Source organism: Epinephelus moara, chromosome 20 (genome assembly GCF_006386435.1).
Source record: "Epinephelus moara isolate mb chromosome 20, YSFRI_EMoa_1.0, whole genome shotgun sequence".
Lineage (NCBI taxonomy): Eukaryota > Metazoa > Chordata > Actinopteri > Perciformes > Serranidae > Epinephelus > Epinephelus moara.
The window spans coordinates 31,232,403-31,256,954 of record NC_065525.1 but is presented as its reverse complement, the minus strand read 5'-3'; the positions used below and the strand labels follow the sequence as shown (position 1 = coordinate 31,256,954).

Below are 24,552 nucleotides of genomic sequence, written 5' to 3'. Positions count from 1 at the left end.
ACTAAGCACTCCGCCTCAATCTGCCAGCAAAGATGACAGAGCTGAACCATATGCCTCAATCGATCGCGGCACTAACACCAGGACATGCGTTTTAGTTCCACCCCAGATGAAAGTGTTTACAGTCGTCGGCTGCTTCCTAATCTTCTGGCTGTGAGGCAGGCGGCAGTTTGAATCATCGGTATGTGCGGCGCTATTAGACTATGGCCTCTGGCGTGGTCTAATGAACGCTGAATTTAATTCTCAGACTTAATGCTTCCAAGCAGATGTGCCGTATGCTGAAATATACCCTTGCATCTGCTCTGGGCATCGACTATTTTTTGGGAGGGAAGTGCACGCCAGGATGTGCAGCAGATCATGTAACAGCATCATGCCCATCACGCCAAGATGTGTCAGATACTGCACACAGTATCTCTCTGCATCTGTCAGCACGACACACAAAACATGCAAAATGCAGTTTCTTCGTAGCCATATCGTCCAATTCTGCATTGCGGAGGGCTACATAAGCTCCATCCCATCCGCGCATCCCACTCAGTCTGTTGTAAACAACACTGATTTTCCCAGCTGTCAAAACGCAGCGCCCGGCTTCTCTGCTAATAATGTCAAATAACCAGTTCTCACCGTGTCCGCCAACTGTTCCCCGTGTCCTTACCTTCCGTAGCGGGCAAATGCGTCCGTCCGTGTGTCCTTCACGATGCTCACACCTGCTCAGCACCGCATCGCCGGGCGCTCAAGAGCGGGGAAAGCAACTGACAGAGCAGCGGTCCTGTCCCCGTGGATTGGATGAAGGGTTATAACTGTCAACTTAGGGGGGCGCTAGACCTGCTTGTTCCACAGGAGCGGGGAGCAGGGGCTCCCACAGTGGTGGCCGGGTTCCTCCTGAGAGCCATCAAGGGTTCCCCAACATATGAGGATGACCTGAGGGACATTTGAATAAGTTAATGCATATAAATCCTTTAATGTGTTTCAATCTACATGCAATGCAATAAATCAGATCACCTAACTTTGCCTCAGTATGTGAGCTTGGCTGGCCCATTACAGATTAAAATTACATTTTTATTTTATACTCTTATAAATCACTCCTATTTTAATATAATCTTAACATTTTAAGGGGGTTATACAACTAAGGTATTTTCTTATAGTGTATGTTTAAGCACTCATAATACTATGTAATATCTCTTTTGATCAGCATTGACTGTCAAATCCTCCTGAGATCACATTTTGGGTTTACTTGACCTTATACTTCATTTTACTTAACCTAAGTTGTCCTCATTCGTGGACACTTTTAGGTGCCATCTAGTGGTAGTAACAGCACAATACACAAATACACGTTAAAAACAAGATGGCAGCCATCTCTGCCAAGTTAGTCTGCAGCCGACCCTGACACAAAAGTGGATACGTCCAGAACCTGATCACATTTTATGATTTACACTTGTTTATTTATGATTAATAATGTTTGTAGATTGATATGGCAACAAATTTGACCAATTGTAGCAACAGTAACAAGCTAAGACACTGTTAATTAGGAAGTACTCGTTTGAGGACACTGGGACTTTATTATCATTTTGTTTGGAGACATTGGGACTGAATTGGCGCTGACATTGCTTAGTTTTTTATACGTATCAGGTACTACTTAACCCAAATACCTAGTAGAAATTAGAAATGCGTTCCAAACAAAAGTTCGGGGCTCAGGAGGATATCAGGTTTAATTTACTGTAATATCAGTGCACTCTTTACTTTAGGGGTCCTCTCATGTAAGAGCCCAGATTGTGTGTCTATTCATAGGCTGGCTACATGTCATTTAATGGGGAGATACAGACATATACTAACATTTCACGCTATCCAAAATATCTACCTTAATGTGTATTGAATCATATTAATATAATTCTACAGTTTATAGCAATACAGTGTGCCCTGGCCACCTCCACTAATGATTGGAACACACGTGCATTATCCTACCATTATTCAAGCAGGAAACTACTGAAAGACTATCTGTTATTAGGTTCAGTATGGACTGCTGCAGAATATTCTGTAAAATATGGACACAGTAACATGGGCTGTTTGTGCACTGAGCAGTTACTGTCCATAATGTGTGTCATGGGACAATAAGGAGTGAGGGGCACAGAACTGAATGGAAGTGACAGAGGAAACTTGACTGTGATGTTGATTTACAGATCCACTGTACTGTGATAGTTTGTTCATGCTTACCTGGTTAGAACAAAATCTGTAAGGGTAATAAGGTATTAATATTTTCAAAATTGTTACCTGCGTTATGAAACTGAGAAGTTTCTTAAGTCTTAAGGTCTTAAGTTGTGGCATTTAAGTAATATAACTGGAGTGTTTTCAGTCGATATAAGTCAGATGTCTCGAGAGAATAAAGTGAAATAACACAAATATTTTTGTGTCAGAGAAATTGTGTAACATTCTGCTCAGGGTTAAACTACACTAGAGTTTACATGCTTGTGCTGTTAAAGAGTGGAGCGTGATGAGGTCACATGGTCTGCAATAGTCATGTAATGTAATGGTAAAACCTGTCAAAATGCACCTAAAACCATTTACTTGTCCTAACTGTTATGAGAAAGCCATTGCCATCAAGTGAGATGTTGAATTCAGGAAGGTATCTTTAATATCGCAGTTATGAGTTGAGTTTTGTTGCAGTGCTCAATAATCATTATGGTGCAGTAAATGTATACTAATGTTGAGGACAACATTTAACTTGCGGGGGAGGATTGTGGCACCTGTAATGATCATTTTTAGAGTACTCTTTTTGGTGACAGGCTGGTACATTTGGTTTAATAGTTTAATAGCATTTGTGATCAGTGTATCACTCGCCAGCAGGTGGCAGTATAACCTGTCTATGACCCTAATAGGACACAGAAGAAGGGGTGTTGTTTAGTCTGGCCCATGTTGAAGTGAAAGTGAAGTTAATAAAACCACACTTTAACACAGCCACATGAGTGCCACTGTTGTCTGGATGGTGTAATAATAGCGGGTGTTAGCTTACTGAGGTCAGCTGCTAGCTACTATGTTAGCTTACTAAGCTAACTAGCTACTATGTTAGCTAGCGTTCGCGTTAGCAAGTTTGCTAGCTAGCATAAACGTTAGCCATCTTTGTTTGCTTACTAATAAGGTGTAAAGCAACCCTTTACTCCAGGTTTTCACTTAAAAATGTTTTTCAAGCATCAGACTAGCTACTAAATTACATTAACAAAAAGCTAACTTGATATTTCTGCCACCCTAGGGGCATAAAATAAAATGAAACCAGCTACAAAAGCCTCAAAATAATGCTAACAGTTGCCTAACTAACGTTAGCCTTCAACTGAAGTCCTCTGTCAAGCAGTCTGACGAGTTTAAGCTCAATATCAGCTCTCACCTCAGCTCTTTTAGGTTCTCCTTTGGACTCCTGAGAAAAATATCTGTCTTTGAGAAGCTTTCTGCTAACTTTGTGTGGTGGGCAGGGAGCATACATAGAGTTTATCAGAGCTTTGTTGCTGGACACTGTTGCAAATGGCAGTTGGTGATAAGAGCTGGTACTCCACTGTAAATGTGCAGTCATACAAGTTGAAGTTAATAGAGGCTAAAAAGCTGTTTTGTTCAGTATTGTCAAAAATATCAGCACATCCTTTTCAGATTCACACTTGTTTTTTGGATTTCTAATGTTCAAAAAACACATTTTATCCTCACACTAAATATACCTGTAGTCACCCTCTGTCTGACACACTCAGTTTTATCACCTACATCTTTACGTCACCTTCCGAAAAAGCCAAGCCTGCTCTGATGGTAAGTGTTTCTGGGTCTTTCAGATGTGCACTCTCAGCGTCTCTGTACCATCATTGAAGCTGAGGAATGACTGTAATGGCACTGTAGTGGCAGCCTCTACCTTTATATCCTCATAAGACCTGGCAATTCTTATTTGTTCTCAGTGGGGACATGACACTGAGCCCTTTATCTTAAACACCATGCATGCAGTCTATCTGACTCCTGCTCTACTCTGAAAATGACATCCTGGGCTTTTTAGAGATGTAACACAAGTTACATTTTAAGCCTTTCAGAATATACATTTTAACACGTCCTTTATGGAGGACAGTGGGGCTGGCTTCTTTTCATTTTTAACTATACTTCAGAAGGCATAAGCAAATTTTGAATATGAAGTGACACATAAATGAGGGTTCTGTCATTTTAGCTATTTAAAGCCGATTCATACACACGTAACACACACACTATGTATAACCAGTTTAAAGCATTCACAATGCCTTTCGTATCAACGTATCTTAAAAGAGAATTTAATTATATAATGTAAATGTCATGAACTGAAATGTATGTTTTGTGGAAAACATTGACCCCATGTCCAATACAAGGGACATATTATTGAACGTTAATAAATAACAATCTTTATAATATGTTTCCTACATCCCAATTATTATGTCAAAATAAAATGAAATAAAAATCTAAATATTCAAACATTTTTTCTTCTGGGTCTCGGCAGGTTATGGTTTAGTTGTGATATCACAACTTCACAGACGTCCTGTTGGCTTGTTTAAGTCACAGTTTCTGAATAGAGACTGTTGGCATGTCTCTGTAGATGAAGAAATTTCATACTTTCACAGTATTTGTGCAGCACCTGTACCTGCTTTATAATAAAAAAAGACATGGAAATCTGCCTTTTACAATATGGGAACATGCAGGGTTTTCAAAGTTAACACAAAGTTCTGCTTAGCCTAGTCTGTGTGCAGCCAGGAACCACTTTCAAAGCAGAGTCACTATAACTGTATCACAATATAACAGTGAGGTTTGTGAATTATCCAGACTAACAATTTTCCTTACAACTTTGAGCACCTCCTTTCCATTCAATTCTTTTGGCGGCAGCAGCAAAAGTTTCACAGAAAGAAATGTGAAAATGAACAGATAAATCTATTTGCATGACCAGACACCAACAGGGGTTAGACGAGAAATGAGAGAGACTGCAGCCTGCATGTTAACCGTCAGCCTGTTTTTCATCAGGCAGATATCAAAAGGGCACCTCTACTAATTACAAAGCCTTGCCCATGTGTCAGTCCAAACATGAGACCATCTCAATCCCCCTGGGATTAGATTTAAATCTTGGATGTAAACACCACACAGCAAATAATAATCTGCTGTGGCGGCGGCCCATAAATAATGCAGGAATCTTTGAGAAAGAGCAGGGTAGAATTAATTGAAGGACTTAGCCCCCTTGGATGAATTTGGGGGAACATATCAAAGAAGTTCTTTTTTAATGTGATCAGAAACTGACTTTACATGAAGGTTATAGCTCAGTATCAAGTGGTGCTGCTTTGTTCCCTAAGGCTGTTGTTATTATGCAGACTTTTCATCAAAAAAAAGTATTTTTTCCCTTTGAGATGAGAACTGCTGTTAATAAAGAAAAAAGACATTATCTTCAGCCAGGGGGGATGTATTAGAAAAATATGTCACTCCACAGAAAATGGCCAAGCCAGAGGGATTCAGTAACACTGAGGAAATTCATGACATCCAAATAGAGCATCATAATACACGGCCCACAAGGATATTATTTTGTGCGCGTGTTATCCAAGATCTAGGTGTATTCAAGCCTCAGACAAACACTTTTGTTCCTCTTACAACATGGCAGAGCAAATAAAGAGGGATCCTGCTGGTGAATAACACAGTTACAAGGCCGGTCTCTGGGGTGGATAAGAGGAACAGCAAACACCCTGCTGTCTGGAGGAAAGAATAGGTGGCTGTCATCTATCTGCCTAGCAGGGGGAGGAGGAGGAGGAGGAGGAGGAGGAGGAGGAGGAGGAGGAGGGGCGAGGGTAAATATGATTTAGCCCCAATGATCTCTACAGGGGGCTCATGCAAAGGTAACCCCTCCCCCCTTTACCCACCACCACCCACCCAGTCCAAATGCACATGGGACATAGTAGGGGGTGCGTGGGGAATAGGAATCAGGGGTGTGGAGAGGTTTATAATCCTGAAGCTATCATGATAAAAAGGGGGAGGGGGGGTCTGATAGAAAGTGTCAGATCGATAGAACAAAGCACCTTCACTTTATGTAGCATCCATCCAACAGGAGTGCAATGATATCTGCCACCAAATCAGCACAGCGCCCCCCCTCAGGGGAAACAGCTTCCTTGGGTTGATAGAAAAACTGGTGGGGAAATGATACCGTTTCACTGGAAGGGGTGATTTCCTTTCGACAATTGGGGTTTTCAGTTTCGGGCAAACCAAACCTGCTATTCAGCTTCCAAACAGCTTGGTTTTGACAGATGTGTGTGTGTGTGTAAGAGAGTGTGTGCATGTGTGTGTGTTGGCGAGCCGTTCGTCAGCCATATGGAAATGTCACAGAGTAATCATAAACAATTATCCTCCCCAGCTCTCAGAGCATCAGAAAAGGGCAAATCTCCATAAAGACACAAAGGCTCTGCCACATACATCTAAGGAACAGACGCCCTGAAGCTCAGCACACACTCTAAAATATCACAAACTATATGATGCTGTTTTTCTAATACCTGCCTTTGATATTCTTTATTGTACACGACGTGTTATGGGGAGGCTGGGTGCTGAGAGATCACGTCCTTCACTTGAGCATCTGGGATGCAAATGATGCGCTTTAAAGCTCCCAGGTTGTCTGGAAACAGAACATCACTACGAGATCATGTAACGATCCTTTTTCCCCCATTGAAAGCAGTCTGGAAGGTAGACATAAAACCAGCTATAGATCAGTTCAAACCAGGCTTTCCGCCCAGCAGTAAATCAAGGAGCTGGACACAGAGGAGGTGGGAATGGATAATGGATGCTATGGCAGACACACAGCCGACACAGAATGAATCCACTGAGGATTGGATGAGGGATGAGAGGATGGAGGGAGGGAGGGGTCGGTGTGGAGCGGCAGGAAAAGGGGGAGTCGGGTGGAGTTCAGAAGGGTAATGGGGCAGCTGCTTGTTTGGTAGCAATGATCACCAATCGACAGACAAATAATGTAATTGTGTTGTCATGAAATTAGGTAAACCTCTTACAGGAAGCCTTTGTAATTGAGGAGCAGGGACATCAACAGAGGGCCAAACAAATCCATAGGATATCAGCTAAAATCAAAGGTCATTCAGTATGTTGTAATTTGATTAAAACAATGTATATTATGACCCAGTTGTGGCTTCTACATAAGATATTTTCATTGCTGTCATTGAAATTCAATACCAGTAAAAAGAACTTTATTGATGCCTTAAATCATGTGCCGTTTCCTATTAACTGTTAAAAGCCTGTTGCTTATTTCAGACATTGGTGTAATTGCCTCATATCACTAGGTGGCAGTAAAGTCAAGAAGGAAAATCTGTCAAACAAATACAAAATGATGAATCTTCATCCATGAGCTGAAGGTCATCAGGTCTTTGGGAGCATTGCAGCTGGGTGCAGGAGTCATTTGTTTTGGTTGAAATAAAATGGACATTCATCCAACCAGCTGCAGCACGCTGATGCACTCATCCTTCATAAAATGAACTAAAAACAAACTTTGGCTCCATTTTGGAAAAGAAAAAAAAATCATCATCAACCCCAGATCGTTAATATGTGGAGCAGCAGTTCGCCTTCACTCACTGCTGTTATGAACTGCCAGCAGTGAAATGTGAAATATCCCCAAACAACTTTACCCTGGAAAATAAATTGGTGTACCTGAGTGAACAGAAGGCAAAAAGTCCTTGCCAGAGGGAGAGAAAGTATTTCCAAGACACTTGATACCAGCCTTCCCCACTTCCTGACACCATTGCTGTGTGATAATGCACCAGATGGCGAGCTGCTCTCTCGCTATTACCCTGACAATATGACTGTAATGGAAGTAGAAGTGCCACAAGTGAGCGCCAAAAAGACGGAGCCCAACTGTCGTGTTCCATAAGGGCCTTTCTATAGCTGCTTCGCACTGAGGAGACCGAGGTAGGTGTGGAGGCATCGATATTTACACAGCCCACAGCTTCGGCTCACTGTACAGTGAGAACGCAGGTTTATGTGTGTGTGGTGTACGTGATTGTGTGTGCATTTGTCTTACTACTAATCCTGCCATGAAGTTTTGGATGGCTGAAATCTGATGTGTGTTTGGCATCGTTCCCTTCAGATCCATACAGCTCCTCATATATCCCAGTCAGGTGCAGCAGGAGATGGTATTGGGCCAACGCCAACACACCCACGCATACAGTGGTGAGAAGTACTTTAGAGAGCCATTTACTCAAGTACTGAACTTAAGTGCAATTTTGAGGCAAACCACTTGAGAATTTCCATTTTATGCTCCTATATAGCTACTTTTATTCCGCTACAATTCAGAGGGATATATTGTAGTTTTTTGCTCCATTATATTTATTTGACAGGTGAGGTTACTGGGTGATTTCCTGGTTGAGACGATCCACATAGTAAAAGTATAAAATAAAATGCATTCCCAACCCAAAAAGCAGTCTGTAGTTGGGGCTCCTTGTCACGTTTGAGATGGTAATGAGTTTTTAGCAGCCCCACTAAAAAGATATTTCCCCTCTAAACTTCACAGATGGTTTCATTTTAATAATTGTTAAGACCAAAAGACGTAAAACTCTCCATTATTTCACAAAGAGCAAAGATAAGAGAATATTAAAAAAAGACAACAAATTTATGAAGGAGAATTTTTCTGAATTAATCATCTCACAACCGCTCAAATTTATCTTGTGACCTTTTGAAAGGGGGCCGGCGTGGGCATGGTCACCCTGAAACAACCCTAACGCCCCCATCGAAAATAATTGAAGGCCTAAATTGCTGTCTTTAAGAAGCTGTGGTGCGCTCCACAATCTAAGGCATCCATTTGCACCAGCCATGTGAGCATATATTGGCAGGAAGGGGGATAAATAACACTTCAAAGTTAGACTAAATTTTGATGAAGGAAAAACTGGCATGGCCATTTTTAAAGGGGTCCCTTGAACTCTCATCTCAATATATCTAAGGGAAAATGGGTTCATGGTTACCTAATCGTCTCCCCTAAACTAAAGGACAACTGATTGGTCGACTGTTGGTTACTGTCGGGCCATCAGTAAGCATCAGTCTCCCTAGTTTTCGCGGTGTGTCCCACACCTTGTTGGCCCCTGTGGCATTTTTCAGCCAATCCAGCATGTTAGATTGGCGTTGGAGATGGTGGAGGCCGTCGGTTAATGAAATCAGTCTGATTGGCAGCTCATCTCACTCCAGGAAAAGAGAAAGAGAAGTGAGGAATCAAACAAGAGGGCATGAGATCAAAATAAATTTGTTATATTCGGATAAGATTCATTTTTTAGCCACTGAGCTCTTTCGCAGAAATGGTTTCTAATAATTTGTGTTACTGTCTGCTAGCGCATGGTAAATATCCTTTGTTCTTTCAACAGTGGGTTGTGTTGTTAATGTGCTAACTGGCTAACCAGCATCTTGAATCCATCTTGTCAGTCTTCTTGTTTCCCTTTATGTATGACAAGTACAGACTCTTACTACCTGTTAGAATGGAGAGTTGTTTCCTCTCATGCAGGCACAGCTAGTTGGCTGCAGGCTGTATTCTTTTTGGCCACAACACAGGTGACATGAGGCGATGCAACAGTCAGCCTTTGTCGCCACTAGTTCTTTGATGTCTGTTTGGTTGTGACTGTGCCTTCACACATGTAGATGCTTAACACAGTAAAATAGGACTGTTGTGGAACTCAAAATGATAACTGTACTAGTGTTAGTATTTCTATCAGGAGAGGCGTAAAGGTAATGTTTAATATAGAATCTGAGTGTATGGATTAACAGATGATTTGTGCTAAAAGTTGACAGAAGTCTTTTGTGCCAGAGGGAGATCATTTGTGATCGAGGGACGTCTGAGTGGCAGTGAGATAAATCCCCCCATAGAGTCCAGACACTAATGGTGGTGGTGGCTGCTGAGGCAGATGAGGCTGACGAATCCGTAAAGACTGGATGGTGATCCATATGATCCAAGAACCATATTTAAAATGAGGAGCAGTAAGATGATAGGCTGACAGAGAAGGTGTGTCGCTGTGCTATTGGTTGATTGTGAATTGGCTGATGACTTAATTGACAGACCCAGACAATGACACCTAGAGATAGTGCTTGAGCATATGTACAAGGAGTGAATGGCAGGGTGAGAAAGAAACGAAAAATACTGTCGTCCTGACTGAACTTTCACTAGAGCTTCATTAGTCTGTGCACATCACATAATATTGACTTTCAAATAAGAAACCAAAACATTTCAGTATCCACTTACTTAACCCTCCATATTGACATAGTTTTCAACTGGCCTATATACTTTAACAGCACAGCAGAGTTCCTGAAATTGAATGATAGCTTCTGGTTTTTTGGTTTCAGTTGCGTCATCAACAATCCAAACTGTATATAAAGTAGTTGAAACTCCACCTCAACCAGCTACGACAGCAAAATTCTGCTTTGATGCATCATTATTAAAAGAAATGTAATATATATTCATATGTAAGTCAAAGGGACCCATATTCCAGAATGAACACTTTATACGTGGTGTATTTTGTTATGTAATGAATCATTTATGGTTACATTATGTTGCATTAAGCGTGCACTGACTGAAAACAGGGCTTTTACGACTCATTCAATCAGAGCGTCATTCATCTCTTCCAGAGAGGGCGATGACACTCTGAATAAAAAGTCTCACGACTGAAATTAAAGCAGATAATGATTTATTCATTCATTATATTTCCAGTAGTTTGAATTTCATACTTGCACTAAAAGGAGAAACTTAAATAGAGACAAAGAAAGTATTCTGTTAGTACAAATCTGTTTCTTTAAATACAAAAACCATTTGCAATACTGTCAGAAAAGAGCATCATTTTGGCAGTATATTGGGACTGCATGGAACCAAAACAAATCAGAGTAATATAATTCTGTGCATCAATTAATATTGTCGCTATATCCTACATGATGTACAATACCAAAGTCATAGAATTCGCCGACAAGCAAATCGGAAAACAATCAAAATTCAAATTTATATGCAATTTTCTGTCCAGTTAGTTACAATACAATGTACACTGTGCACAGCAAGGAAAAAAAGAATATATATATATATTCTCTACAAGTACTCTATATTTAATACAGTCCTATCAACAAGTTAAACCATATCATGCACAACATTGCCTCTTAGGCTGCCTTATAAGCTGCTTGTCCCTGTACAATCAATCAAGGTATTTACAAATTCAACAAATATTCTACACGTCTTAAAAAACAAAAAGAAAAAAAAAAACTTGATGCAAGTTAAGAGAAAAGAAATCTTGATCCCATCCAAAGGCCCTCAAGTGTAGTTAGTACAAGTGAATGATTTTCGCCTAATAGGAATTGAATAATGTATTGAATTCGCACACACACACGCACCTACACACTCAGATATCCATACATTCATACACTGCAGAAATACAATCAGGTTCTATACATAATGACTGCAGACTTTGAAAATGCACCAGACATGGTTTTAATGATGTTTTAGTCTGATCCGATGTAGGTGCGCTTAGCTTCTCGGAGGAATCAAAGCCAGTCCTGTGTCGCAAGGCGAAAAAAAAAAGAAAAAAGATGACAAGAGTATATGAATTATTCCCCCCTCCACAGAGTCCTCTTCTCAAGCTTATCTTATCCATCCTTGGATGTGACTCCTGCAGCCCGACTACTGTCTCTGTTCCAGTCACTGAGCTCTGGAGAGAGACTTCAGAATTGAATCTTGTTTGTGAAGAAAAGGCACTACCTGCTGAAGGAGCTCTGCGGGGACCGAGGCAAGCTGTCACATCCTCAGCGTCTCCCCACTGGCCTTCAGATCGAGCTCAACGAGAAGAGGTTACATGCAGGGCAAAGGTCACGAGGTCATACGACAGGCCATGCAGCATTTCACCTTCCTCAATAGGTGGATCATTTCCAGAGTGGTGACGGATGAGGATGTGTCGATGCCGCGAGCATGCCACCGATATTCAGTTTACAGATAATTCACTTTATGTATATACACTGTACATGATCTGCCTTGTGCACTGATGGAATTACATGAAGGAGTTACATTATTAAATACAGATTCCTGTACAAGCGTCTGTGTTGGGGAAAAAAATACATGGAGTATAGTCATTTTACTGTAGACACTGATTACTATTTGAACATAGTAGATAATATAATAACAAAAACAAATATAGTTCAGACGAGCACTGCATAGTCCATAAGAGATTCCTGGTAAGAATGCAACACTTGTTAATATCAAAGTGTTAATTTAAATATGGATTTAGGTCATATCAGGTTGTGTTTCATGCATTGTTAAAATCAAATGTCTGGTTGAGCTACTTCATTCCTAAATGCTGCGTAAGGTATAATGAGCCACAGGTCTCCTCCACAAGCCTCTCCGTAAAGATTTCAAAACATAAATGTCTTTGATGAGTTGTGTGTGTTTCATGTGTGGCACTGGGGGATGGAGGTGTGATCGTAAAGCCATGCGGTGTTGGGGAATCCCTCTAAGAGAGACGTGGGGATTGAGCAGTCAGTGCAGCGCCTGATTGGCTACACGAATGAGTTCAAGGAGTTCATGGCATTAATAGGGGACGGGGCCTCCGAGCTCTCGTGGCCCTCAGCAGTCTCCCTGCTGGCACTCTTTCCACTATACTGGCCGATAAACGAGCCATCCTCGTTGAACTGTCCGTCTCCTCCTTCCCCGTAGTCAACTAAACTGTCGTCACTGTCGTCTCTCTTAACCGTCCCATTAGACGGCGTGCGGCTCCCTTTTAACGGTTTATGGTCCTCATTGTCACTGAAGGAGAAAATAACATGCAGGTGTTACAGGTGAGATGATGTGACAGATGCAACAAGGAGATTAGTGATTTTTTTAGATGGAGCACTCGACTGCTGATTGCTGCTTTTACCAACACCGACTGTACAGGTGTGTGAGGTGGGTGATGGTAAAAGTTTTTGTCCAAATTTCTCTGGTCTTTACTTTTTTAAAAGCTCAGCTCATTAAAATGCAACAGTGAACAATCCTGCCCACTTGCACGAGACGCAAATTTGAATTTAGCTCGCTCCATGTCTAAAAAACAGCAGCAATGAATGATTAGTTGGTTTCCATCAGGCAACAGGGGAATACAGCTCAAGCAATCATACCCTGTTCAAATTCCCCCTGAAACCAAATATGAAGTGGTAAATGTATTGTTTGACAAAAGCATTTCCCCCCCGAGACAGGTCGTGATGAAAAACAGAAAATCCAAGGCAATGATGTGAATAAAACTTGGAAAGCAAGGTTTCAGCCAAACATCCCCCAAAGCAAGCATGATCATAATCACAAATTGGCAAAATGCATGAAAAATCTGCAAAGAAAGTTTTCTTTGGATATCAGATAGTCGACAACATTCCACATACACGAGTTGAACATCAATGAGATAAGATCACAAAGCCATCATAATGCTGTTTTTAGATTTAGAATAGATATGAATCAGTAAAGCATTATTGGGGATAAAACTTGCACAGAGTAAAGCCAAAGATTAAAAACAACTTTTCAATGCACTGCACATGATGAAGGCTTTATGACCCAATATTAAACTTGATGACAGCCGTGAAGGAACCTGGGATGTTTCAACAGCGAGCATTTTTCTCCACAGTGACTCGACTATCCACTGACCCTCAGCCCCTCCCCCTCCCCGACACACCACCATCACCCTTACCTTTCCTGAGAACTACACCCCCTGCGATCAGATGGAGGAGATCCAGCTGACACACAACACAACAGTCACTCCTAGGGATGATTACACTGTGCACTTTAACAGGCGCGTACGTCACGTACATGTGCAGTCTGAACTTACAGTATGCTCTCCTACAGTCAAACAACAACAGGTCAGGTGAGTGGAGTTATGCCTTTATTGACATACTGTAAGGTTCTAGCTGAGCTTAGTGAAACAGCATGGATAGAAAGTATACTCTCACAAAGGCACTATAATATTTGTACACTTTGCCTTGTGAATTATTGTCTACTGCGTCCATTACGTTGATGTCCAGTGGAGAGATTCCCCTGCAGTGTAAATAGGTCTCTCTACATGAGTTTTAATGGGTAAGTCTGGTGATAAAATTTTCTTATTGTCATAAAAACCAATGAAAAGACCAAAACCAGCAATTAATTAAGCGTACTATCCAAAGCCTGACATAGATTATTCCTCTGTGCCACAGTGCTCCATTATTGTCCAAAAACGACCACAAACTTACCAGTGAGCCACGTTGTTGCACCAAGAACATTGGCACTGTAGTTTATTTTCAGTAAATCCCACAAACACCATCCTACTGCCATAAATCCTCAAGAGTGTAACAAGCCCGCTGCTAAAAATAGTTCTCAGTAAATACACTGTTCACTCCTGTTTGACTATGTTTTACTACAGGAAGTGCCCACTTGTTTTGGGGGATTTTTTTATTCATTAAAAGTATATAATGGCCTTGTTACTATCGTGGTCGTATCATTGTTGCGTCTCTGTGACTGTGTGCTAGGTGTACTGTGTGTATGACAATAGATGTGTGCCAGGACGGGGAGAAAACTGGTTGGCGGCTTCAGCAGGTGATTGGCACATATTGATGACAGCTCCAGTCCCTGCATAAAGAGCCAAGACTGCGTTGGCTCAGCAGCAGCAGAGAGGCGCATCTTCCTCATCTTCCAACTGGCCATAATAGACTGAATCACAATGTTTGTTTACTGTAACTTCTGTGTAGTAAACCTCAGTGTCACATATAAAATGAAACAACGCTGTTTCAATTGGTTGGTTTTTGCCACCTTAAAAAAATCAATATTGGCTAAAGTGTGCACTATATTTAGGATATTTCTGACACGGAACTGAAGCAGTTACCTCACAGCCTCCAGACTCCATTGGCAAAAGCGTTGTTTTGCTTTGCATAACAGTAGTTGCGGGTCTACTGCTGCTTTGATTGGTTTAAAGGGGAAATGGCCCATTTTCAAAATTCATTCATGTTAATCTAATGGTCTAAGACAGTCCAAAAATATCAATAAACATGAGTAACTCTTGCCAAATTCACAAACTAGAGTGCTAAAACTCAAATTTGTGAGGTCACAGGGTGTAAAGTCTGGAGCTCCTCCATTAACAATGAATTGGGAAAGATATTCTAGATGACAGTGAGAGCACACAGGGGGATGTTCTGAGTATATGGGTACATTTCCTATTTCAGAAGTGAGAACACTATAACAGAATAAAGCTCATTTTGGTGTTAAAAAACCCCCCAACATTATTGGGTTGTGGGGTCAGCAGGCCGAGCAAAGCATTCCAGACGTCCCTCTCCCCAGCAACGCTTTCCAGCTCCTCCTGGGGGACCTCAAGGCATTCCCAGGCCAGACAAGATATAAAATCCCTCCAGCGTGTTCTTGGTCTGCCCGAGGCCTCCCAACAGTGGGACGTACCCAGAACACCCCTAGCGGGAGGCGCCCAGGATGCATCCTGATCAGATGCCCGAACCACCTCAACTGACCCCTTTCGATGCGAAGGAGCAGCGGCTCTACTCTGAGCTCCTTACCCTTTATCTCTAAGGCTGAGCCCAGCCTCCCCACAGAGAAAACTCATTTCGGCCACCTGGCACCTCATTCTTTCGGTCATAACCCAGAGCTCATGAGGTGAGGGTTGGGATGTAGATGGACCAATAAATTGAAAGCTTTGCCTTCCTGCTCAGCTCCCTCTTCACCACATTACCACATTATTTAAGGCAGATAAAATATATTTTGCTGAGGCCCCCGTCCACAGCAGTAAATGGTTTAGCTTCTGTGCTGGTAGATTTGGTTTATCAAAGATGCTAGCAGAGCAAGCAGAGCAGAAACATCAGATAGGCTGCAACACCTTATTAACTATATATCTTTAAACGTTACAGTTAGAGCTGAAAACGACAGTTGTCTACACAGAAGTGTTCGTCATTGTTAGCATGATGTCATGGTGATTTGGTCTATAGCACACGCTTAGGCTGATTGCCATACTGATGGGTTTGTCCTGCTGAAGGTAGTTATATTAGTATCAATTTTACTTAAGTGAGGGAGGTTAGCACTTTGATTTATTCTATTGTCTCCAGGTTAGACTGATTACTTGTTATGTTAGAGGTGTTTGTTTTGTTTTCCTGGCCTTGGCCCACCCTGAGGTCTGAGAGGAATTCTAGTATTTTCATCCAAGGTTGTAAATAAACCAAATTGTTTTTAACATTCAGTGATCTGTCTCTGTGGCTGCTGGGGACTTGGAAGATGAGCTCATCTCAGTCACTCCCAGACGGGACATACGACAGGTCTGTTTTTAAAGATTCAATGGGAATATGGTTTGAAGCAAAGAGCCACAAACAAGCTGGAGAAGTCAGTGAATACTGAGGGACAGACTTACACATTGCTGGTTTTGGTCTATCTAAAGAATGTGTTGACAGTAATAAAAATGTTGAATATCACCAGCCTTATCCGTAAAGAATTATTACTATTAAAGAATGGCTACTGGCCTGATAGAGACAGCATTAACCAGCTCAGTACACTCAGTGAAGATCACTTCCCTCGAACATGCTGATAATTTCATAGAAGATCCATATGCATCTATATACTGTATATCTATATATGAACAATAATTCCATTCAATACATTATTGCCTAGAGCAAATTTTCATATATCAGATCTTCACGCCATGCATGTCACATATCATATACGTATATATATCTCGATATGTATTTATCACAGCATAAAATCCATAGAACAGATTTATGTATACATAATACAAAAAGGAATATAAAATATAAAAGCAAGACCATCTTATAAATCGACTTATAAAAAACAATTCAAAAATGCTAGCTATACAGAAGTAAAGTGCTTCATTTTTCTTTAATTCTGCGTGCGATTGGAGAAGCAGCCTAGAATGAGGATGCTAACAAGCGTAGCTGGATAACTGCTGTAGGTTAGCAGGAATGATCATTTCATTCATCTCAGTACTATCAGGGTTGTATGTGTAAGTAGCAATACACTAGGCAAAGTGTTAATACTATATATACTGTACACATGATATATGTGAGTAGCTTATTAGTTGGAATGGGATTCGATGCTTGGGGTCAGTTTAGGATGTGTTGCAAATGACTCTAGCTTATATTTCTTTTTCCTGACAGCCTTGTTTAAAGATTTTAAAACACCCAAACAACTAAATCCCTTGAACCTGAAGAATCCTGCTTCTCAAATGACACAGCAATGTCATATCAAGCACACACACGACAGAGTCCGACGCAAGTATCATCCAGGACGTCCCAGAACCCAGAAAAAAAAAAATCTTGTGCTTCACGGTGGTAAAAGTTCAGATGAGGGGCACTTCTTCTTCTTCTTCTTGTGAATTTGTGTTATTGGTGATCCTGGGTCAGTTACTGGTCAGCTGTAAGGGTTGAGAAGAGGAAGGGAGTGCAGAGCTCCAGCCCAGCCAGAGAGAGAGAGAGCAGATCTGGGCAGAAAGCAGGGACGGGGCAGGGGTTGATGGGTAAAATGGGGCTCTGGGGGCTCCAGAGGCCGGAGTACTTTCTCTCACCTGTATTCCCCAAAAGTACAGTCATCGTCTTTCATGGGCTGGAACTCTGGGTCTGTGTGTGCGTCCTCCTTCTCTTTGACTGGTGAGAGAAGAGAAGGCAATTTAGACAATTTAGACATACAGCGTATAAAGCAGAGTACTCGACAGTGTATGTGTGATGTTGTATATAAGTTGTTTTTGCCGTCCTCATGCTCATAGTTGCTCATTATTCAGACTGAATTTGACTAAAAGCTCAGTTTCTTGTCCTAACAAGATCCTTTCAACACTACAGACTGAATCACAGTGATTGTTTACCATGAGACGCTGAGCTGAGTTTTTAGCCACCTTAAAAAGGCCCACCTAAAATATCATTATCAGTTTAAGTGTATATTATTTAGAACATTGTCACCGCTTTACCTTGCAGTCAGGCTGTCATTTCTGATAGGGAAGTGAAGACGTTATCTCAAAGCCACCAGACTCCACTGACAAAAACAGTCATTTTGCTTTGCAGAATAAGGGAGATTTTGGTCTACCACTGCCTGGATTAGCTAGCGTGCAAAGTAAAGCAGTAAAAATATTCCAAAATGATATCTACTTTTTTATTGGCTAAAATATATTTTGCTGTCGCCCCCATCCACAGAAGTACATTGTTTAGCTTCCATGTTGGTAGATGTGGTTTGTTAAAGAGCAAAGAGACGCTGTACATAAAATGAGCACAACAGAAACATCATTGTTGAATTATGCATCTTTAAATGTTATCGTTATGGCTGAAAATAATAACAAATGAACAAATCTGCCCATTTCACATATCTCTGCAAGCAAAATCAGTTGGCAGTTGTCTACGTGATTGTTACTGTTAGCCTGACGTCACGGTGTTCTGGTCTATGACAAGATATTCTTCATGTTTTTTCGGTCATTGCCACGTATCAAATTATTCAGTTTTAACAAGAAACTTTAGTTATTATGGCAACGTATACCTTTAACATTGTTATGTCACAAAATGATCCTGTTATTTCAAAATATCATCATATCTCATAACTAGAATTACTGCCCCATGGTTGTCAAGTCAAGTTTCTCTTACAGTTTACATCTATGTCTATGAAAACATGGATGCTTCACACACATGTTGCCCCCGACAGCACAGAGGATCTGTACAATCAGCACAGTTTCAAGGTGGATACCCAAGATTAGTGTCGCCAATATTTACCTGACCAAATGTTTCTCCTTCTGTTCCTGAGATATGACATTAAGTAATGGCCAGAAAAGTGTTTTATGCAGAATATTATGATGTTACAGTAAAGTTGACCTTTGACCTTTTGGATATAAAATGTCATCACCTCATCATTTTATCCTGTTAGTGTGAAGATAGAAGATAGAATTCATTGTGTGAAGTTCTGTCATGATTAGCACGTGAATTCTTGAGTTATGGCCAAAAACGTGATTTGTGAGGTCACACTGACCTTGACCTTTAACCTTTGACTACCAAATTCTAAATCAGTTTATTCCTCAGTCCAAGTGGACGTTTTTGTTGAATTTGAAGAAATTCCTTTAAGGTGTTCTTGAGATATCGTGTTTACGAGAATGAAACAGGTAAAGTCACAGTGACCTTGACCTTTGACCACCATCCCTGACTCCAAGGGGATGTTTGTGCCAAATTTAAAGGAATTCCCTAAAGTTTACTGAGATATTGCATTTATGAGAATGGGATGGATGGACAGACAACCCGAAAACATAATGCCTCAGGCTACAGTTATCAGCGGCACAGAGGCATTAAAATATTCTCGCATTAAAACATAATGGATTGGTATGTTGAAGAGACGTCCATACGTTGCTTTAATGAGAAACATGTCTTGTTTTCATGATGTAAGTCAGCATGTAGTTTTAATGAAATTTTTGTTTTAACAAAATTTAATGATTTTGTGTCATAACAAGACATTGCATAATGAGACGCACATGTAGATATGTGTCAAAATAGCATCAAAATATGTTGAAGTGTAATAAAAGAATAAACACATTTTTTTCCCCGTAATTCTGGCAGCCATACACTTCTATAGAAAGCAATCTTAAATCCTTGTCTTAGTGCGCATTTAGTGCAGAAACAAGCCGCTATTCTAATCAAATCTAATCTTAAACTCCTCTTAAATATAATTGAATGGTGGCACACAGAGCACTGCAGTGTAGGTTTAGATATATATAAAGGTGTCAGTGGCACTACTCACCGGGGTACTTCCCTCCCTTATTCCTCTGGATGAAGCAGATAATGAGGAGGATCAGGATGAGCAGAGCGATGGCACACATGAGGCCAATGAACCATCCCTGAGTGGCGATGTCCACCTGTCTGCTCGCCACAGCTGGAGGAGAGGAAGACTTCACATTTACGACTGGATGATCTTCTCCCCGAGGGAAGGGAAACATTTAACCATAATCACGTGCTATGTAACAAGTCAATCTCTTAGTATCTACTTGTTAGAGATTTCAGCTCATGAGTGGATCATGATTGCTTATTGTTACCGAATAAGACGACTTTCATGTTAGACGAGTTAGAAATCTCCTATATGAAGCTCATGGTGACTGAAACCACATTAGTATGCAATGTTGGGAATCAATCTTCCTCTCACAAGTACACACAGACAGACACAGATACACACATATAACACAAACTGAACACGCAGGTTTACTGTGGGTGATATTAGGTTGGAGATTATACCACTAACTAATCAAACTTCTATATGAGAATTACCACATCTACAGGACTGACTTTAATTACGCTGAGATTCAACCACATGATCATGCATCATGCCTGGCATACAGAGTGACCACAACACATCTGTTAAACCCATGCTTCACTGGATTACAATTACACAACGGCACAAGCTACTACACATCCTACACACGACACAGTGCAAGGCCAGACCAGACCGCGGTGGAGGCAACTGCCCAACAACTGCCTCACCTGGGATCGAGACCAACAGCTCGTCAGAGCGGTGGAGCGGCTGGTCGTGGTGACCTTTGGCCACCAAACGCACCCTATAGGAGAGGCCCCCCTTTAAGCCTTTCAGCATAACGTTCTGAGAGCCGTTCACGAGCTCTTTCTGCCACTCCTCTTCACCTTCACCTGCAGGAGGGACGTTCATGAAGAGAGGTACGTTTGAGGGAGCAAACACAGCTTCAAATGGGCCAGGGATATCATGACATCATGGGATCTAATGACTTAAAAACAAATCTACTGACTTGGGATTACACTGCAGGCAGTTCTGTCTATATTAGATTTAAATACTTAATATTCATAGGAGTATGGAGCTGTAAAAATCAATTTAGTCTAACAATAAATTACAGCCCTGAAAGTTCAACGCACTGTAAGTCAAGGGTACTTTGGTTTCAACCTGGACACTTTTTTCCCATGTTTTTGTGTCTTAAGTGACGACAACACTTTTTGAACCCCGTCCAGCTACGAAACAGGCTGCAATGTAACACAGCATTTGCGCACCATCAATTTATGCTTACTAAAAGTGCTTGTTTTTGTCACTGACAGGCTCAGATTACACTTCTACGTGTCTGACAACATTCTGGAAAGGATCCCTTCAGAAATAGAAGCGTAACCAGAAACAGCCCTAAATTCGCTATTGCCAAAGCCACCAGACTCCATGTAAAAAAACAGTAATTTTATCACCATAAAACACTTCATTTAAAGTTAACAGCAACATAATAAAACTCACAAAACCCTCTTGGTTCGTCGTTCTACTGTTCCAACAGTCACTAACTCTACTTTGGTTTAAATAAACCTTTAATTCAGCTAGTTAGAGGCGAAAATATGCTGGCTCTATTCATGCTAAAATTATTGTTTTTTCAATGGAGTCTGGTCGCTTTGGTATTAGCTGTTTCCGGTTAAACAAAAGGGATCTTATTCTTAAACAAAAAACGGTCTACCTCTGTAGGGATCCTTTAAATTGTGTCGTTCTGCACTTAACCAGACAACTCTTTAATGCTTGCACTAAAAGTTTTTCTGAAGCTGATAATGGGTTCACTCAAATTAAAAAACGGCCCAGAATACTTCCAGACACTTTTCTTTCTTCTAACATATGTTGCTTTGCTCTGTTGGAACTTATTAGTAAATTAGAAGGCTGTGAGAAAACACAAAGTAGTATTGATAACTAATATGGGGTATTTTGTGATAGAATGTGTAGAGAAATGAATATAGACATACCTACAAAACACGATTTTTCCAATCAGAAAAAAAACAAGCCATATTGGTATACAGAACTAAAGGAGTTTCCAAACTATGATGACTTAGGAGAGCTTATATTGTATGAAATGGCTTGTCTAAATCCTGACATCTTCTGGTGATCAGATGACCAAAAGCTAGACTGCTTGGTTAATTTTGATGTGTTCAAGTCTGACAATTTTGTTGCTCAAGCCTGGAACAGAAGTCAAGGTTTGTTTAACTGTATTTATTTTGATCTCTTTCTTTCAGTTTTACATGTTAAATACTTTTGTGAGTGATCATCATTTTCTCTCCTTTTAATGCTGTCTGAATTTATGTTTCAAAATCCATTCATTCATTCAACAATCTGTTTTTGCCACTGACAGGTTCAAACACTTCTCCTGGACATATATTCACATTGCACAAAAGCTTCAAGTGTTTGCAGCCTGTTTTGCAGCTGCCAGCTGCAGCCCTCCTGCTCAATACTGAACAAATTTCAAAAACCCCTGTTCTCATTTGTCACTAAACCACAAAAACATGGGGAAACAGGGTCCTGGTTGACAAATACCAAAGTTACATTTCATCAACTTCACCAACATCATGTGCAGCATGCTGCAAAAACATGAAACACAACCAAATACAGAAACTGTTTTGTAATTCATTTCATGTTCAGTGCGACTTGCAGTATTATTTATGTATGTGTTTGGTTGTGCTTTCTGTATTTATGTGTTTTCACACAGTGCAGCATTTTAAGTATGCACCATGACAGCTGCATGACTTATATATGGCGATGTCTGTTGCTGCACATGCGTTGTCAAATTGATGTCATAAGACTTAATTGTTTTGTTGAGTCTATCTGCGTTTGTTTTCTTAAGGGACAGTGCATCGAGCCCTCACGGCCAAACTGAATTAGACATGTGGTGATGAGCTAAATAATAAATGTGTTCGACTGATTATCTTTTTGATAATGACATTTTCTAAGTGGCTGAGAATCTGTGACTAGGATATTCCCTCCTTGACCCCATTAAACAGTAGGTGTGAGAGAGCCATACTACAAGAGCACAGGGTTTTTTCATCCTCGCTGCAGGTGGATAAAAACAATGGAGAGTGCTTCAGTCAAAATCAATTGGCATAACAAGAGTGTTTGTGCTGCTCTTTATAATGTCTGTCTACATAAGTTCCAACAAGATTGTCACGGGAGATGCACGCAACTCTAGTCAATAACAGGAGTGGGTAATTAGAAATCCAATCACAGACAGCCTTGTTTATCACATCTGGGTCCACGTTGGCAGAAGCCAGCATCAACGTGACTGCCAATATTTCTATTCACCTGCACAAGCCAGTAATGGAGTAGGAGTCTCTTGCCACCTATGTGTAGAACTGACAGAAATAAAGGTGTGAAGCTTTGCTTACTGTTCACTATGTATTCTACATAAACGTTTTTCTCCGGGCCCCAGTACTCCCAACTGATCAGGGTCCCATCCTCTCCAACCGAGGAGCTAATGTTCCCAAAAGGACTCACAGGCCGGGCTGAGCACACAGGAGAAAAGACAACCATCAAGTTTGGCCTGTTTATCATAGACAGTCCAACAACTGGCAATTAATTGCTTTGATTTAATTATGGTCTCATTAAATGCTCTTAGCATCACACAATCTATCCTCATAGCCATACACAGTTACAATCAGAGCACTATACCAACAAACAAAAGAATAAACAAAGCTGATCATGTAACAAATCAGACATGTAATGTACTAAGATCACAGCAGTAATCAGTACCCAAGTGGGGCGGATGGCGTGGAGGAGACCGTGCAATGGGATGAGGGGTTTGCGTGTTTCCTGTAAACAACATGGAGAGGGGTAAAGACTGCACCACGCACAAGACACAGTGACGTAAACACTCACCACATGCAGACACATCACACAGACACTGAAGTCATTATACGCAGTGCACACAGTTCATTGGCATGCCAAGCAAACGCTCGCCATGCAGCGGGAAGCATCGCTAGCAGCGACTGTGGAAGAAGTTAGGAGGGGTCAAAGTCGCCAAAGGCACAGTAAAGAGAAGAATGAAAAAAGCCGCTTTGAAAAGACTTTATCACATGACATTAAAAAGGCACACGTCACATAGCATCTTTATCTATGTGGCTTTGAACTTTCCCCAGCTTTGAACTCAGCAGAGTATTTTGGCGGGCTGCAGGATTTGATAAAGACGAGGGGAAATTGCTCAGTGAAGAGGAGTGCATGCTTGCAGTGGTTTTTCGAAGCTGTGGCTGTATCTGTAAAACATGCACGAGGCTAGATATGACCGGTACCTGCGTCCACATCTATGTCAAGCTGTGATATTAGAGCTTGTAGAGAGAAACAGGACACGGAGAGACCACAGGACAGGGGTCACTATGGGACGACCCCCAAACCCCAGCCATCTGTGTCACTGTATGTAACAGTAACAGTAAGACATTCATGTGGGTCATGCTGAGTAATGTAAGAGATGATCTGTGTGAGGGTTTATAACTGCATGGGTCAGCTTGTGTAACAATGCAACTGGATCACACTCATGTTCCACTAAACATTCATCAAGATCTTATTTACATCATGCTAAAAATATAAGATAATGCTATGGAATAGTGTGCATCATATTGTAAACTGTACATGGTAGAATGACGAGGATTTCACATAGACAAAACACATAACAATGTTGGGCTGCAGCCAACAATTATTGTCATTATCGATTAGTGTCTGGAGCAGTTTTGCAGTTAATTGATTAATTGTTTAGTCTATAAAATGACCTAAAGTCCTAAAAGGTGAAATTCTTTATCTTGTACGCACAAGTTATCATCTTGTAACAAGATAATTAA

General features: G+C 40.9%; 2 protein-coding genes across 16 annotated transcripts in view; both read right to left on the bottom strand.

Annotated features, from left to right (window-relative positions):
* Nucleotides 1-3,475, bottom strand: part of LOC126407843 (contactin-1a-like) — a 92,552-nt gene extending 89,077 nt beyond the window's left edge. The window contains exons 1-2 of one of the 2 annotated variants that reach the window (XM_050073090.1): nt 3,371-3,475; nt 619-915 (exon numbers count right to left, since the gene is read on the bottom strand). The gene's annotated coding sequence lies outside the window, so the exon portion shown is untranslated. The remainder of the gene's footprint in view (nt 1-618; nt 916-3,370) is intronic. The other variant, XM_050073087.1, reaches the window with a different exon arrangement.
* A 7,184-nt stretch (nt 3,476-10,659) lies between these two features.
* LOC126407793 (neuronal cell adhesion molecule-like) overlaps nt 10,660-24,552 on the bottom strand; it is a 114,083-nt gene continuing 100,190 nt past the window's right edge. For 5 of the 14 annotated variants that reach the window (XM_050072995.1, XM_050072994.1, XM_050072996.1 and 2 more), the window contains 7 exons: nt 24,010-24,045; nt 23,474-23,533; nt 23,110-23,226; nt 20,449-20,610; nt 19,715-19,846; nt 17,517-17,595; nt 10,660-12,760 (listed from right to left, as the gene is read on the bottom strand). In XM_050072995.1, coding sequence (XP_049928952.1) covers nt 12,514-12,760; nt 17,517-17,595; nt 19,715-19,846; nt 20,449-20,610; nt 23,110-23,226; nt 23,474-23,533; nt 24,010-24,045 — 833 coding nt within the window. In that variant the 3' untranslated portion in view covers nt 10,660-12,513. The remainder of the gene's footprint in view (nt 12,761-17,516; nt 17,596-19,714; nt 19,847-20,448; nt 20,611-23,109; nt 23,227-23,473; nt 23,534-24,009; nt 24,046-24,552) is intronic. The other 9 variants (XM_050073002.1, XM_050073003.1, XM_050073004.1 and 6 more) reach the window with 4 other exon arrangements.